The sequence below is a fragment of the Schistocerca piceifrons genome, chromosome X, assembly GCF_021461385.2.
Source record: "Schistocerca piceifrons isolate TAMUIC-IGC-003096 chromosome X, iqSchPice1.1, whole genome shotgun sequence".
NCBI classification, from domain to species: Eukaryota; Metazoa; Arthropoda; class Insecta; order Orthoptera; family Acrididae; genus Schistocerca; species Schistocerca piceifrons.
This window is the reverse complement of record NC_060149.1, coordinates 893374300-893393347: the sequence shown is the minus strand read 5'-3', so window position 1 is coordinate 893393347 and position 19048 is coordinate 893374300. Positions and strand designations below refer to the sequence as shown.

The window sequence follows — 19048 nt, the reverse complement described above, 5'->3', positions numbered from 1 at the left end:
TAAATTAATTTTAGGAAGTAAAATATATGGTGCTGCACTGCAAAACATTTCGCTTACATCCTATATATTACAACAGTAATACAGTTTGCAGCAAGTTGTGCTCTTGTGAGGTACACAAGACTGCAATTTACATAGTTTTCAGAATCCCACAATCCATCTTTTGTGGTTTGAAAGCCTATCAGGAACTGATACCTATAGAAGACATTTAGCAAAATATGGGGAAAATGTAATATCATGACAAAGTGTTTACCAGTGAACTGAACAATTCAAAAGTGTTGAATAAGTGTGACTGATCAAGAAAGAGTAGGACATCCACTCACATCCGTTACTGATGTAAGCATTGAGCAAGTCTATGATCCGATTTTGAATAACCAACAAGTGTCTGTTGATGAAGTGGCAAACCAAATACACATTAGCCATGGTTCTGTATATGACATTATTCACAACACACTCAACGTCTGTAAAGTCAGTGCAAAACAGGTCCCAAAAAAATTCACTTATGTCAGTCAAGTGGAAGTCTCAGCAGCTACTGTACCACCGTGTTAATGAACATGTGTTTTTATTTTCTTTTATTATTTTTTTTATACAAACAAAGGTCAATTCTGGAAAATTACTTGGAAAAAGGGTCAATAGTAAACAGTCGGTGTTACAGTGACATGCTTTCTAACTAGTTGAAGCCTGCAAATTGAAACAAACACTGAGATGTACTGTCAAACAATGTTTTCACATGACAAAGTGGATCCACATATTGACACCATTGCCATATAAACTGTGCAGAATATGCATTTCAAGGTGTTGAGACATCATGCATACAGTCGGATTTGCATCTGTTTGGAATACACAAAGATGATTGAAGAGGCCACTGATTCACTTCCAATGAAGAGGTGAAGGAAGTAGTGCATAAGTGTTTTGCTGTTCAATCAACCTATTTTTATCCTAACGGTATTGGAATGCTTGTGCAACAGTGGAATAAGTGCACTGAAAATCAGAGTGACTATGTTGAAAAATGACTTCACTGTAAATTTTGTACTGCAATTGTTATTGATTAGAAATAAATTGTGCAGATATTGTAAAAAATAAAGAAATAACATCTAAACATAAAATTCATAATAAATAGATAATATACAATGCATTATGTCTCCCATCAATGGTTAGCTCATTACCACTTCCATTCCATGATCGTGATGCATACTGTCAAAAGAATTACCTGAATCTCATACTTGAAAATCCAAATTGGTAGACAATGGTAATCACATGCCATCAGCCATACTCTGAGAGTACATCCATTTTGACTACTGTAACTGGCACATTACTTACCCAATGTTGAAATTTTTATCATCCTGCACCCACTTGATGTAAACCACTTCATCTGGTTGTTCTACTCCTGTGGGTCCACAGCTGATACTGAAATCTTTCATATTCCTCAATGCAGAACGAAGTTCCTGCAAACATTTAATGGAAAAGTGGTGAGATGTTACTGTTTGATATAAGAAAATAATATAAATAAAAGATGAAACTAACGTTAAGAGAAACAGATATTCGTTGAATTCCACTCCTATACTAGCACACTCACAGTGAAGTGAATAAATTAAATTAAAATGGGGCAAAATTCCCGATGGCCTAATGTCAACATTTCAAACTTCCTTGACTGAGACTGACATTTTATAGCTTTACATTTCTATTACATGATCACATTACATGCTGTTAAAATAAATATCTGAAACTTATGACTGTAAAGCCTGGTTGGTGGACAATGGTAATCAAGAGCCATTAAACATACTGCCTATTTCAACTGCTGTAGTTAGCAAGATGGAATCATTTTCCATGCCTCACATATGGTCTTGCAACATGCTTGTGTCAATACAGGAACTGCAAATGTGTGTGACTTACAGGTGCTGTAAAAGATTAAAGAATAGTTTAATAAAGTCAGCTGCACTACAACTAGACATGGAGAAACATAGGTTCAGGAAGGTTTTAAGCATTCTAGACATTTACCCGTGGTCTAGGAGTAGCGTCTTTGATTCATAATCAAAACGTCTTCGGTCCCGGGTTCGATCCCCGCCACTGCCTAAATTTTGATAATCAGCATTGGCGGCCGAAGACTTCTGACATAAGAAGTCAGCCTCATTCTGCCAACGGCCTTGTCAAAGAGGGCGGAGGAGCGGATAGAGGTTCAGGGCAGTCTCTTGTCCTAGGGGTGGGAAATTGCCCCCAAAGGCGGAAGAATCAGCAATGATCAACGACATGAGGATGCAGAAGGCAATGGAAACCACTGCATTAAAGACACGTAACGTGTATCCACAGGACATGTGGCCTGTAATTGAAGAAGTGTCATGATGATCTCTCCATTGGCAAAAGATTCCGGAATAGTCCCCCATTCGGATCTCCAGGAGGGGACTGCCAAGGGGGAGGTTACCATGAGAAAAAGATTGAATAATCAACGAAAGGGTAACGTTCTACGAGTCGGGGCGTGGAATGTCAGAAGCTTGGAGGTGGTAGGGAAACTAGAAAATCTGAAAAGGGAAATGCAAAGGCTCAATCTAGATATAGTAGGGGTCAGTGAAGTGAAGTGGAAGGAAGACAAGGATTTCTGGTCAGATGAGTATCGGGTAATATCAACAGCAGCAGAAAATGGTATAACAGGTGTAGGATTCGTTATGAATAGGAAGGTAGGGCAGACGGTGTGTTACTGTGAACAGTTCAGTGACCGGGTTGTTCTAATCAGAATCGACAGCAGACCAACACCGACAACGATAGTTCAGGTATACATGCCGACGTCGCAAGCTGAAGATGAACAGATAGAGAAAGTGTATGAGGATATTGAAAGGGTAATGCAGTATGTAAAGGGGGACGAAAATCTAATAGTCATGGGCGACTGGAATGCAGTTGTAGGGGAAGGAGTAGAAGAAAAGGTTACAGGAGAATATGGGCTTGGGACTAGGAATGAAAGAGGAGAAAGACTAATTGAGTTCTGTAACAAGTTTCAGCTAGTAATAGCGAATACCCTGTTCAAGAATCACAAGAGGAGGAGGAATACTTGGAAAAGGCCGGGAGATACGGGAAAATTTCAATTAGATTACATCATGGTCAGACAGAGATTCCGAAATCAGATACTGGATTGTAAGGCGTACCCAGGAGCAGATATAGACTCAGATCACAATATAGTAGTGATGAAGGGTAGGCTGAAGTTCAAGACATTAGTCAGGAAGAATCAATACACAAAAAAGTGGGATACAGAAGTACTAAGGAATGACCAGATACGTTTGAAGTTCTCTAATGCTATAGATACAGCAATAAGGAATAGCGCACGAGGCAGTACAGTTGAAGAGGAATGGACGTCTCTAAAAAGGGCCATCACAGAAGTTGGGAAGGAAAACATAGGCACAAAGAAGGTAGCTGCGAAGAAACCATGGGTAACAGTTGATTGATGAAAGGAGGAAGTACAAACATGTTCCGGGAAAATCAGGAATACAGAAATACAAGTCGCTGAGGAATGAAATAAATAGGAAGTGCAGGGAAGCTAAGATGAAATGGCTGCAGGAAAAATGTGAAGACATCGAAAAAGATATGATTGTCGGAAGGACAGACTCAGCATACAGGAAAGTCAAAACAACCTTTGGTGACATTAAAACCAACGGTGGTAACATTAAGAGTGCAACTGGAATTCCACTGTTACATGCAGAGGAGAGAGCAGATAGGTGGAAAGAATACATTGAAAGCCTCTATGAGGGTGAAGATTTGTCTGATGTGATAGAAGAAGAAACAGGAGTCGATTTAGAAGAGATAGGGGATCCAGTATTAGAATCGGAATGAAAGAGCTTTGGAGGACTTACGGTCAAATAAGGCAGAAGGGATAGATAACATTCCATCAGAATTTCTAAAATCATTGGGGGAAGTGGCAACAAAACGACTATTCACGTTGGTGTGTAGAATATATGAGTCTGGCGATATACCATCTGACTTTCGGAAAAGCATCATCCACACAATTCCGAAGACGGCAAGAGCTGACAAGTGCGAGAATTATCGCACAATCACCTTAACAGTTCATGCATCGAAGCTGCTTACAAGAATAATTTACAGAAGAATGGAAAAGAAAATTGAGAATGTGCTAGGCGACGATCAGTTTGGCTTTAGGAAAAGTAAAGGGACGAGAGAGGCAATTCTGACGTTACGGCTAATTATGGAAGCAAGGCTAAAGAAAAATCAAGACACTTTCATAGGATTTGTCGACCTGGAAAAAGTGTTCCACAATATAAAATGGTGCAAGCTGTTCGAGATTCTGAAAAAAGTAGGGGTAAGCTATAGGGAGAGACGGGTCATATACAATACGTACAACAACCAAGAGGGAATAATAAGAGTGGACGATCAAGAACGAAGTGCTCGTATTAAGAAGGGTGTAAGACAAGGCTGTAGCCTTTCCCCCCTACTCTTCAATCTGTACATCGAGGAAGCAATGATGGAAATAAAAGAAAGGTTCAGGAGTGGAATTAAAATAAAAGGTGAAAGGATATCGATGATACGATTCGCTGATGACATTGCTATCCTGAGTGAAAGTGAAGAAGAATTAAATGATCTGCTGAATGGAATGAACAGTCTAATGAGTACACAGTATGGTTTGAGAGTAAATCGGAGAAAGACGAAGGTAATGAGAAGTAGTAGAAATGAGAACAGCGAGAAACTTAACATCAGGACTGATGGTCGCGAAGTCAATGAAGTTAAGGAATTCTGCTACCTAGGCAGTAAAATAACCAATGACGGACGGAGCAAGGAGGACATCAAAAGCAGACTCGGTATGGCAAAAAAGGCATTTCTGGCCAAGAGAAGTATACTAATATCAAATACCAGCCTTAATTTGAGGAAGAAATTTCTGAGGATGTACGTCTGGAGTACAGCATTGTATGGTAGTGAAACATGGACTGTGAGAAAACCGGAACAGAAGAGAATCGAAGCATTTGAGATGTGGTGCTATAGACGAATGTTGAAAATTAGGTGGACTGATAAGGTAAGGAATGAGGAGGTTCTACGCAGAATCGGAGAGGAAAGGAATATGTGGAAAACACTGATAAGGAGAAGGGACAGGATGATAGGACATCTGCTAAGACATGAGGGAATGACTTCCATGGTACTAGAGGGAGCTGTAGAGGGCAAAAACTGTAGAGGAAGACACAGATTGGAATACTTCAAGGAAATAATTGAGGACATAGGTTGCAAGTGCTACTCTGAGATGAAGAGGTTAGCACAGGAAAGGAATTCGTGGCGGGCCGCATCAAACCAGTCAGTAGACTGATGACAAAAAAAAAAAAAAGACATTTACATTTACTTCTGTACTGAGCAAACCAATGTATGGTACACTGCAAAGTGAATGAAGTGTATCAGTATAATCTTCCAATCTTCTTATAACATTGGCAGCTGGTGACTACTTTCATACTAATTTTCACTATCAGAGAGAGACATAAAAGGAATTGTATGTTTCCAAAAGTGTCCTGGAACACCTGCTCTCCCAATTTTATAAGTAAACCTTTCTGTAATGCACTACATCTTCTACCAGCATCTTTCACTGGAGTTTCTTGGGCATTTCTGAGAAGTTCCAAGCTAATAAAATAAACCCTAGGTGGCTCACACAGCTGTTCCTCAATATTCTACATCTGTTCTCCTAATCTACTTGGTTCTAGTACCCACTGCAAAAAGCTTGAGCATTAGCCAAATGCCAGTTTAATAATTTTCCTTTCTGATGAATTACAGTTCCTTAGGAACTTCCAATGCACCTCGGTGTGCCATTTGCCTTCACCAAAACTACATTTATGTGGTCGTTCCACCTTCAGTTGATCCAGATAGATATCCTCAGACATTTTAAATTTTAAACAGCACCCAGTGATTGTTACTAATTACATGCTTAAACAAATAGCCTTTCAGGCTGTTTATGCACATGAAACTTTATATTTGATCATACTGAAAGTTGGCTGCCACACTCTGTGATACATGCTAATCATCTGTAGATCTTCCTGCATTTCGCAACGATTTTCTAATTATTCCAGCACTTAAGTGGTCTGGTATTTTGTATGTGTATTTTGTTTACAAGGCAGCAGTACAAAATTAAGTTTGATGTTTTCGTTTAGTTGAGTAACACAGGATCAACTTTGGTTACGCCTTCTACAGTCTTTTAGACTGTGTCAGTCAGAAAAATGAGCTGGCTTTATTGTGACTGATGCTTTCAAAATCCATGTTGATTTCCACAGTGCTCTTATTTGACACCTAAACAGTATTACATGTGAATAAATCCATTTTCCTTAATATCAGAACAGACTGAAATCAGTGAAACAGGTCTGACGGTTTAAGCATCTGTCCTTGACCAAAACCTTTTAGCAATGAGATAGGATACTCTCTGCTGCTCTGCAGCTCTACATAAATGAAACCAAAGTGGTTCAATGAACAGAGAGGAACAAATTACAGACCTTACTTAAATTGCATCCATGTTATGTGATATTCCGTTCAACTGATTTTCAAAATCCTTTGCCATCAGACACTATTAAAATAGCATTGGCAAACAACAGAGTTTTTATTTTTTTTCCATGAACTTTAATTCCATTTCCAATTTTCCCATTGGTTTTTCTGACTGACTGCTCAGTGTACATACTGAATAACATTGAGCTGAGGCTACAATTATGTCTCATTCCTGTCACAACTACTGCCTCGCTTTCTTGTCCTTCAAACTCGCAGCCACAGCCCGGTTTCTACTGTACAAGCTGTAGATAACCCTTTGCTCACTGTGTGTTATTCCTACTACTTTCAGATTTTCAAAGAGTGTATTACAATATTCTCAGTCCAGCATACAGATTTAATCTGCCAGAAAGTTTCAACACTGCCGAAAGATTTCTCTACATCTACATATCTTATAAACTTATGTTTTCCTTCCTTCAGTATATGAGTTATGTTGTAGGGTCAGTACTGCCTTGTGTGTTCCTACTCAAACTTATGTTCCCTGAGGTCAAGCATCTACCAGTTTATCCTAACTTCTGTAAATACTTCATGTCAGTATTATGTAATCACTACTTATGCGGCCAGAGATAGTAGTCATGTGTGCATGAAGTGTGCTTGCTTGAGTGAATGTGGGCACATTTTCTTTTCTGAAGAAGGCTTTGGCCAAAAGCCCAATGTTTAACAGTCTTTTTGTTGCGCCTTTCTACGACTCAACGTGTCATCTTTATGGTGAGTAGCAGTGTATCCATTTCATAATACTGTTGATAATCCAACCTACACTTTCCATTGTTTCATTTTACTTATTAAACTGATGTTCTGAAAAATTCACACCTGTCATCACCTGCCTTCTTTGGAGTTGGGATTACTACATTCTTCTTTAAGTCAGCATATTTTGCCTGTCTCATAGACACACATGTTCATAAATTAAGGATAATGCTGATACATGGTGAAACAACACTCTGGTGGGCGGTTTGCGGGTTTAAATCACCTTGGGGTATGACCATGCGGTGCATTTGACCTGTGGTTGTCACATGGTGGCGCTGGTAGCAGTCCACATATGCAGAGGTGTGTTGGTGCATGTCAGAGTACCGTGCAGCGAGTAGATATGCAGACGTGCTAATGGTGACTGTGTGTCGAAAATGGCTCAAAGAACATATATTGATGGCGTTGTGAGGGATAGAATACTAGAGCGACCGGAGGCTGGTCAAACACAGCAGCTCATAGCACGGGCCCTCCATGTGCCACAAAGTGTGATCTCAAGATTATGGCAACGATTCCAGCAGACAGAAACATGTCCAAGTGCTACAGTACGGGATGTCCACAGTGTACAACACCACAAGAAGACCAATACCTCACCATCAGATCCCATAGATGGCCACAGAGTACTGCAGGTGACCTTGTTCGGGACCTTACCGCAGCCACTGGAACAGCTGTCTCCAGACACACAGTCTACAGACGACTGAAATGACATGGTTTATTCTCCGAGAGACTTGCAAGGTGAATTCCACTGACTCATGGTCAACAGGAGAGCTCATAAAGCCTGGTGTCAAGAACACTGTACATGGTCATTGGAACAGTGGTCCCAGGTTACGTTCACGGATGAGTCCAGGTGTAGTCTGAACAGTGATTCTCGCCTGGTTTTCATCTGGCGTGAGCCAGGAACCAGATACCAAGCCCTTAATGTCCTTGAAAGGGACCTGTACGGAGGTCGTGGTTTGATGGTGTGGGGTAGGATTACGATTGGTGCACGTACACCCATGCATGTCTTTGACAGAAGAACTGTAACGGGTCAGGTGTATCGGGACGTCATTTTGCACCAGTATGTTCGCCTTTTCAGGGGGGCAGTGGTCCCACCTTCCTCCTGATGGATGATAACCCATGGCCCCACCAAGCTGCAATTGTGGAGGAGTACCTTGAAACAGAAGACATCAGGCGAATGGAGTGGCCTGCCTGTTCTCCGGACCGAGACTCCATCGAGCACGTCTAGGATGCTCTGGGTCGATGTATCGCTGCACGTCTTCAAACCCCTATGACATTTCAGGAGCTCCGACAGGAACTGGTGCAAGAATGAGAGGCTATACCCCAGCAGCTGCTCGACCACCTGATCCAGAGTATGCCAACCTGCCATGCGGCCTGTGTACGTGAGAATGGTGATCATATTCCATATTGATGTTGAGGTACATGCGCAGGAAACAGTGGCGTTTTGTAGCAGATGTGTTTTGGGACGGTTTTCTCAACTTATCACCAATACCGTGGACTTACAGATCTGTGTTGTGTGTGTGTTCCCTATGTGCCTATGCTATTAGTGCCAGTTTTGTGTAGTGCCACATTGTGTGGCACCACATTCTGCAATTATCCTTAATTTATCATCATGAGTGTATATCTTGCACAGCAGATGGCATGGTTTAGTCAAGTCTGGTTCTCCAAAGGATCTCAATAATTCTGTAGGAATGTCATTTACTCCAGGATGTTGTGACTTAGGCCTTTCAGTCTTCTGTTAAATTTTTTTTGTGGAGTCATGCCTCATCTCATTTTCATTTATTTCCTCTCCCCTTTCTATTATATTGTCTTCAAGTTCATTTTCCTTGTAACTCTTCTATATATTCCTTCCAGCTTTTGGCCTTCCCTTCTTTGCTTAGAACTGTATTACTACCTGAGCTCTTTATATTCATAAAGCTGATTTTCTATTCTCCAAAAGTATCTTCAATTTACCCAGAAGCAGCATCTATTCTTCACATAGTCACAGGCATTTCTGCAGCCTTCTGTTTATCCTCTAGTCAATCCTACTCAGCAATTCTGTACTTTCCATCAGTCTCATTTTTAAATGTCTGTTTTCCCTTTTCCCTGTTTCACTTGCTGCATTTTTACATTTCTAGGTATTGTTTTCCTGTCTATAGGTTTCTCTGCTGCCTTCATTATTTCACTTCTCAATGCTACTCACTCGTCTTCTATTGTGTTCTTTCCCCCCTTTTCAGTCAATCATTGGATAACGCTAACTTTGAAATCCCCAACCACCTCTGGTTCTTTCAATTTATCCAAGTCTCATCTCCTTAATTTCTTACCTTTCTGCAATTTCTTCAGTTTAAGCTGTATTTATTGCAAATCTCCCACCCAGTACAAAGTCTCAAGTGATTGGAAAAAAGTGCAGGTGACTCTTCTGTGTAAGAGAGGTAAAAGAATGGTCCCGCATAATTACACACTAATATCCATAACATCGGTTTACTGGGGAATTCTTTAAAACATCCTGAGTTTGAGTATAATAAATTTCCTTGAGAACGAAGAGCTTCTGTCCACAAATCAGCATGGATTTAGAAGCATCACTCGCGTGAAACTCAGCTTGCCCTTTCCTCAAATGATATCCTAGAAACCATGGATAGAGGGCAACAGGCAGATTCCATACTCCTAGATTACTGAAAGCATCTGACACGCTGTCCCACTTCAGATTACTACCAAAGTAGTATACGGTAGCATACGGATTAGATTCTCAGATATCAGAGTGTCTCTAAGACTTTTTAAGTAATAGAACCTGGTACATTGTCCTCAATGGTAAGTGTTCATTGGAGACAAGGGTATCAGCAGTGCCCCAAGGAAGTGTGACAGAACTGCTTGTGTTCTCTACATACACAAATGATCTGATGGATAGGGCGGGTAGCAATTTACAGCTGTTTGCCGATGATGCTGTGGTGTACAAGAAGGTGTCATAGTTGAGTGTCTGAGGGAGGATACAAGGTGACATAGACAAAATTTCTAGTTGGTGTGATGAATAAGAGCTTGCTCTAAATGTAGAAAAATTTAAGTTAATGCTCATGAATAGGAAAGACAATCCTGTAGCGCTCAAATACAACAATAGGAGGGTGCTATTTGACACAATCAAGTCAATATCTAAGTAATGTGATACTAAATGGAGTGAGCACATCAGGTTCGTAGTAGGAAGGCAAATTCTAGACTTCATTTCATTGGGAGAATTTTGGGAAAGTGTAGCTCACCTACAAAGGAGACAACATTAGAATACTAGTACATCTTGAGTACTGTTTCACTGTTTGGGATCCCCACCAGGTCAGATTCAAGGAAGAAATAGAAGCAATTCACAGGCATAATGCTAGATTTGTTACTGGCAGGTTTGATCCACATGCAAGTTGTGTACTTCGTAAACTCAAAAGGGAATCCCAGAAGGAAGGTGACACTATTTTCATGAGGCACTATTGTGGAAATTTAGAGAACCAGTATTTGAGGCTAACTGCAAAACAATTCTACTGCCGCCAACATACATTTCGCATATGGATAACGAAGATAAGGTTTGAGAAATTAGGACTAGTGTGGACAGTCATGCTTCCCTTGCTCTATTTGTGAGTAGAACAGGCAAGGAAATGACTAATAATGGTACATGGTATTCTCCACCATGCCCCTATAGTGGCTTGCACAGTTTGGATGTAGATGTAGATTTCATAACCAGTCAGAGCCAAGAGTCCAAACCTGCCCTTGAAAATGCTTAATAGTTTAAAATCTGTTTTCAAAATCTCTGTCTTATCATAATATAATGTATCTGAAACCTTTCAGTGTCACGTGGTCTCTTCCATGTATACAAACTTCTTTCACGATTTGAAACCACGTGTCAGCAATGATTAAACTGTGCTCAGTACAAAATTCTACCAAGTGGGTTCCCCTTACATTCCTCTCCCGAAATCCACGAGCTCCTACTATTTTTCCTTCTTTGTCCTTTTCCCACTATCAAATTTCAGTCCCCCATCATAAATATTCGTCGTCCTTAGTGACCTAAGTAATTTCCTTTACGTCCTCATACATTCTTCCGATCTCTCCATCTGTGGAACAAGTAGGCATATAAACTTGTACTACTGCAGTGTGTGTCCTCTTTGTTTGTACGTTTGTTCAATAATGTATTCATTACGCTGTTCATAGTAGTTTACCCACATTCCATTACTCCATTTGATTTTGTATTTATAACCCTGTATTCACCTGACCAGGAGTCCTGTTATTTTCACCAATACATGAATTAATTCCCACTATATCTAACTTAAACTTATCCATACCTCTTTTTAAATCTTCTACCCAAGCTATCCAAGCAGGGGATCTAATATCCCACACACTGTCTCATAGAATGACTTAAGAGGATGCCCTCATCATTAAGCCATACAGCAGAGCTACACAGTGTTGGGATATATAACCATGATAGTTTCCCTTTGCTTTCAGCCCTACAGTGTCAATATAGTAAGGCCACTTTGGATAATATTTCAAGACAACATAAATGTTACATACAGGAATTTTAAGAAAATGTATTTACTATACATATTTTCTTTGTTTCTCATATTAAGCAACTTGTTTACAATCACTCATTGGTTTAAACCACTGTACTACATAATATAACAGTACAGATATCATTATTAGTTCTTAAATGACACAGGGAGCCTTTCTGCACATAATTTTCATCAGGAACCTATTATGTACATGTAGTACGCCTATAGTTTACAGTACTTATGAATTATTTTTTGCATATCTTAGGTTTCCCTTCATCTGAATAACTGTCAACACCCAAAACCAAATGTGAAGCAAATTCCTGTACAGTTGGGTTGGTTTCAACAGTGTTTGATTTTCCTGTTGCAACTTGGGTCAATTTGCTGCTGCTGCATATCCCCAACCTTGGAGAAGGATATAGGCCTTCACATAAATGATCTGCTATAGTGTATCCAAAAGCTGAAATAGTTCTTTTTGCTGATGGTGCAAATATTATAATCAAGCCTATATGTCTATTCACACTGGACACCATGGAACAGAACGTCAGAACATTTCACACTGCACGTCAAATGGCATCATTCACAAAGACCGTCAACAGAACAGAACTTCAGTATCAAGGATATTTGGTGGGAATGTTTTGATGGTGACAATGGTGGTAGACGTGTAATGTCCACTGCTAACATTTGAACTTAACCTGCTGCTACCACATTTACTCATGTTACAGCAGCGTATTTTGTGTTTTTGTGTCTTCCTAATTCATATTCTCTTGTTTCCCTTCGTTTTCATACACATTACGAAAGTTCCAACAGGAATTGTATGTTTTTCCTAAGAGTATGGACAGAAAATGCCAACGGCCTTGCTGCAGTGGTAAGACCAGTTCCCGTCAGATCATCGAAGTTAAGCACTGTCGGACTGGGCTAGCACTTGGATGGGTGACCATTTGATCTGCCGAGCGCTGTTGGCAAGCGGGGTGCACTCAGTCCTTGTGAGGCAAACTGAGGGGCTACTTGATTGAAAAGTAGCGACTCAGGTCTCGGAAACTGACATAAGGCTGGGAGAGTGGTGTGCTGACCACATACCCCTCCGTATCCGCACCCAGTGACGCCTACGAGCTGAGGATGACATGGCGATCGCTCAGTACCATTGGGCCTTCATGGCCTGTCAGGGACGACTTTAGTTTTCTTTGACAGAAAATATCATTTTATTGTATGGTTAATTTTGATGTTATTTTCTGCCAGTTTTTATAGGTTTCTGAAGGATTACTTTTGAAATACCATATGTTCCTTGTTTCAGTTTTATTTTATTGCCTTTCAGTGTTATGTTGAAAAAGAAAATATATGAGTCAATGACATTATGTTTATTTGTTTACTGACTTCACAGAGTACATTGATTTATTGTGTGTGTGTGTGTGTGTGTGTGTGTGTGTGTGTGTGTGTGTGTGTGTGAGAGCGAGAGAGAGAGAGAGAGAGAGAGAGCAACTTTTTCTTCTCTCTCTCTGTTTCTTTCTTTCTTTTTTTCGTGCAAGGGGGGCAGGGGTGGGGGATGGGGGGGGGGGGGGAGACACGGGTCATTATCAGCTTTGCTCTAGTGTGAAAACAGCTGCCTGGGCTCTATATTTGGACACAAAAGGTGCTTTCAGCATACCAGAAGACATTTCACATTGCCCCTATTTCCTAATAGCATGAAAATACGCTTTTCGATTAACTTATAATGGGACTTGTATCCCTTCAAATTATCTACCTGGCTGAGATCTGCAATTCCAGGTATATATAAAAATTATGGCTCTTTGCTACATAAGCATTAAAAGAATTCATCATCCTCCTAGAGTTGAGACAAGACCCCAGAACTGAGAACACAGTCTTATAGAGATTGTAGCCGAAGAGTTGTTTAGCTTTGTTTGAATATGCAACCCTGTGTATTTCAGTGTTTCCTTCAACTTACCTGAGGTATTTATCCCTTCACATTACTCAAAAGGTAGCTAGCTTCATAACTAAAAATTCCTTTTCCCACAATAATGAAGCAATCTTCCAACTCTAACATACAATGGAGGTAGCGTAACACATGCTTGCTTGATGGGTTCTCAAAGGCGAGATTATCAGCAACCTTAGTAGAAACAAATGTGTTTAAAAAGTCTAAAATGTTGTGAAAAATGTAAAAGTAAATCTTACATAAAATTGCACTCACTCTCTTCCAATCTAATTCACTGTCACCTGCGCAATCACACAATCCCACATCCTTTAAGGTAGTCTAAATCTAGCCAGATGTTCTAAAACTGTCAGTTGAAACACAAGTAATACAAGGGGAAAACTAAAATAATTACACAGGCATATTTGACTCGCTGAACATGTACAGAAAACATGGATGAGTCAGCCACCCTGACAATACATTGAAAACTTTGCTCTAAAATTTCAGGGAGAAAATCAGACAGTTCACAAAACCTTGAAAATGTACCACATTCATCTGAGTGTCAGTTAAAATAGAGGGAAAATCTGTTTGTAAATAATCTGCTGCTCCCTCATCTGAATATAAAACGGTGTCTACTAAAATGTGGTGCACTATGATCGGTACACCACAACAACCACACACTGGAGAATCCTCTCATGTAGCATGAAACCACATGCCATAGGGCTCGGTCTTATGCCAAGACAAATGAGAAGAACCTCATTCTGTCTGTGTGGCTGAAAGGAGGTAAAACATGGTTGATCTGCTGACATTACTACGCGAAGCTTTTCATTTGTTACTTCCAGCTACTCTTCTTGCCATCGACACATGACTCTGTACCTCAATAGCAAGGTGACAGCATGCAGAGGGATGGCACACTGAACAATCTGTTTATCATGAAATGCCCCCTTGGCAGTTACCTCAGCCATTTTTTTTCCCTTAATACCCACGTACCCTGGTACTCGGCAGAGAAAAACTCCTTTCAGCCTTTGTCGGTGGAGAAGGGCATCCTGCATATTTTGGACTATATTATTTGTGTGATAAAAGTGCTCCAGAGAGTCATAACATACACAAATTTAGCAGTCGCAACACATCTCTTCTGCTCCACCACCCTCAAGACGGCATAAAATTATGCATTGAACACAACGAATTCTTGAGATAAGCTGATTCTGAGAGAACGATCAGGGAAAAACAACAGAGTACCCAACAGAGTCTCCTTGTTTAGATCCATCCATAAAAACAGCTTATAGCAGTGGTGCTCATTTAAAATACTGTATTAAAAACAGATGCAGGAGTGCAGCCTCTCCTATAGCACACTAAATTTAAAATTACTTTGGGTATCTGCTGTAACCAGGGTAGTAGTCAGTTTCAACCCTGGATTAAATGTTGTAAATACCTCACAACAAGTGATTTCAGCTCATGTTTCATGCTGATACCTAAATGGCCTTATTGCTTCTGGAAGATTTGAGAAAATGTGTTCCACAGCCAGATGAGCAATAGTATGGTATGCTGGTGAATGGGGAAAATGAGGATCTTATGTGCTTGACGTGCCACGAGGAGTTGGCACCGCATGGCAAGCAGGAGTTCTCTGCCTAAGCACAGACATAGGGCATGGGGCCAGTCCTGTGAGCATCTGTGGCCAGCCTTATTTGCTCATGGGGGTCTTTGATCTTCATATGGGAAGATTTGCTGTGCAAAAATGTTGTGAACTGTGGTGGTGACTAAAAATGTCACTGGAATGGAGTTTGTTGGAAGCAGTTTATTTTTGTTTGATGCTGCATCTAGAGGCATGGCACTTCACATGGGAAATAAATTGTAAGTTCCAAATTATACACTAAAACTGACCTTGAGGTGAAAGTCAAGATTCAGTTTCAACATCCAATACCTATGTTACTAATATTGGTGAAATGCTACCATCACGATAAATTTTCTTTAATTTTTTTGTTTTGAAAAATTTCAAGCCTTCTACCGACCCCATTACTTTTCTAATGCTTCAATCTCTCCCCAAATCAATATACATTTAGGTTCCGTCTTGCCTAGATTTCAGTCACCAGAAAACTGGTACAAGGGAAGAAGGAAATCATACTTTCCCTTTGCAAGGAATCATTCCTGCATTTGTTTCAAGTGATTTACAGAATAATTTGGTACAACTCATTCTCATACTTTTGAAGTGGTTGTGAAACTCAGTAGTCTTACAGACAACACGTGAAAAACACAATTCTTGCACTTAAAACCTATACTGCAAAATAATTACAATTTTGGACACACAAAGCGTTGTCAATGTCCATTAATAATGAATTAGTGGTGCATGTAGCTATTTGGCTTACCTGTATTGAGTCAGGAGTAATTTGAACCATGAGTCCATCTTCAACTATACTGGATTTGGCAGTCAAGTTTGAGGATGCTTTTAAAGCTCCATTAAATACCACAAAACTAGCTCCTGTAACTGTATGCATTTAAAATTAATAGCGTTATCTTCCACAATATGCTTCTTACAGAGGTATGAATACAGCTATCAAGAAAATAAATTTCCACATTGGAAATTGGAAATAAATACCGTAACAAGATGATATCTATTTTCACCATTGTATTTATTCATTAATGGCCTCAAGATACAGTAGTAATCACATACACTGATCAGCCAGAACATTATGACCACTGATCTACTATTGATATAAATTGTCCCGGTGATTTCAGCATGACCTGGTGAGGAATGACTTCTAGTCACACACATGCATGGTGCATGTAGTATCAGTAAGCATGCTGTCTGTGTGTAGAATGGGGAACGCACGCAATCTATCTGAGACTGATTAAGGGCAGATTGTGATAGCCTGGAGACTCGGCATGGGCATTTCGGAAACTGCATGACTTGTTGGGTCTTTGAGGAGTGTTGTGGTGAGTGTCTTCAACAGGTGGCAAAACCAAGGAGAAATCACATCCAGATGTCATGGGGTTGGGTGGCCACCCCTCATTACAGATGTCGGATGTCGTAGGCTGGATACACTGGTAAAACGAGACAGGTCGTGAACAGTGAAGCAAATGATCCTAATGATGGGACCTACCGTATTTACTCGAATCTAAGCCACACTTTTTTTCCGGTTTTTGTAATCCAAAAAACCGCCTGCGGCTTAGAATCGAGTGCAAAGTAAGCAGAAGTTCTGAAAAATGTTGGTAGGTGCCGCCACAACTAACTTCTGCCGTCGAATATATGTAGCGCTACACAGGCATGCTTTGCAGGCAAAAAGATAAATACTGGCGCCAAAACCTCGTGAGTCAGTAAATAAATTTAAAAAAAGGTGGAAGACGAGCTTTTTTCTCCGCCCCGAGTTTCGACCACTGCATTTTCATACATTATCCAACGAAGTAAATATAAATTCCGTATTGTTCATCTTCGAATGTAACAGCATTTCAATGTACTATGAAAATCCGACTAGCAAGACTGTTTGGGATGATTGTCAATATGGCCAACTCTACGTTCTGAATTTTTTCCTACGTGTGAGAAGAGATGGTTGCTAATAGGAACTTTTATGAATTGTGAATCACATGCAGTATTCTCTTCACCATAAGAATAATATAAATATAAAGATTTGCCATGTATTCTTTCGTGTTTGCTGCTATCTCATTTAAATCCTGTCTGCCTAATAAACTACGAAACTAGTGTGAGACAACAGCAAACGCGGAAGAATATACATGTCATGTTATGTTTGTATTCGTATTATTCTTATGCCTAATAGTGATACAGCAATTGACTAGATTTTTAAATCTAAGATGACTAATTTTTGTGCAGAATGTAATGTACAAAAGATGCGTCTGCGAAGATTTTCAAACGGCGGATAATTTTAGCTAAACTCTTGTTCAGAACATCTTCTATCATACGCAGTCTATTATTTGGTTCTTGTTGATCATTATCAAAGAAAGCAGCAGTGTAAGTAACAACAAATAGCAGTCTCTTGCCATTGTTTTGCTAATGAGACAATTTCTCTCTCTCTTTCCTTTCTTTTTTTTTTTTTTTTTTTTTTTTAATCATAAGCAGCAGTAGCGCGCACAAAAGAAAGTCATGCCGCGAGCGGCAACAGATCGGAAACACACATTATCAGAATGCAACAAACAATGCATGACACAGTACAATAACGCATTTTCAGCTTAGAGTGATGTAAACACCTATAACAAAGAGAACAGCACTTATCAGATCAAAGAAAAATAAGCAATCGATTCAAAATAGACGAAGCATGTGAAAAAGGAAGGGTACCAGTAAAAATACGGACGGAGCGCCTGACGCATAGCATGGCTACCTGGAAAAAGCTTAACTGGTAAGCTTACAACTCGAACCAAACTACTGTAGCTGTATCACCATTCATTCGACCTAAATTGTGTCTCATATTACAATGGACCAACTTTGTTTCGATCTGGAGGTGCAGCCTAAAACTTTTCTCTCCCTTGAATTTCGAGTCTCAAATTGCAGGTGCGGCTTAGATTCGGGAAATTTTTTTTTCCTTGATTTCGAGTCTCATTTTTCAGGTGCGGCTTAGATTCGAGTGTGGCTTAGATTCGAGTAAATACGGTATGTGTGTGCCAATGTTATCACCATGACATCAGCAACTATGACTGAAATTGGCACGTGACAATCAACACAGTGGTAGTGTGTTGCATGATCTGAAGAGTCCTGATACCTTCATCATCATTCTAATGGGAGTGTGCGAATCTGTTGTCTTCCAGGGAACAGCTCTGTGACACCTGTATTGTGGGACAGAGAGAATCTGGCAGCAGCTCAATTATGCTCTGGGGAACATTCACATGGGCATCCAGGGCTCCAGTGGATCTCATGCAAGGCACCATGATGGCCAAGGAGTAGTTGCAGACCACATACACCCCAACATGTTTCCTGATGGCAATGGCATTTTTATAAAGATAATGCACTGTGTCACAAGGCCAGGAGTGTGATGGAGTGGTTCCAGGAACACAGTGGCAAGTTCCAATTGATGTGCTGCCCCCAACTCGCCAGATCTGTACCTGATCGAACACATCTGGGATGTGATTGAATGTGGCATCAGATCTCATCACCCCCTCCCCCAAATTTATCGGAAATAAGTACTTGTGTGTGCAGATGTGATGCCAATTCCCTACAGCAACATACCAAGGCCTCACTGCTTCCATGCCACGAGGCGTCGCTGCTGTTATCTGTGCCAAAGGTGGACATACTGACTATTAGGTAGGTGGTCATAATGTTCTGGATGAACAATGAAAATGTTTTGTCTATACCAGATGTCTAGAAAAGCACACACAATTTCAGTGGCTAAAACAATGACCAGAACGTCAGAGCAAAAGGAAACAATATTAACTTAAGTCATTTACAGTGTTTGATGAAGTAAGCACATAAACC

General features: G+C 40.2%; 1 protein-coding gene across 1 annotated transcript in view; it reads right to left on the bottom strand.

Annotated features, from left to right (window-relative positions):
* The window catches only part of LOC124721730 (zinc finger FYVE domain-containing protein 9), a 377978-nt gene that overhangs the window by 49922 nt on the left and 309008 nt on the right, over window positions 1–19048 (bottom strand). Inside the window, exons 15-16 of the mRNA XM_047246829.1 lie at window positions 15996–16114; window positions 1318–1442 (exon numbers count right to left, since the gene is read on the bottom strand). Coding sequence (XP_047102785.1) covers window positions 1318–1442; window positions 15996–16114 — 244 coding nt within the window. The remainder of the gene's footprint in view (window positions 1–1317; window positions 1443–15995; window positions 16115–19048) is intronic.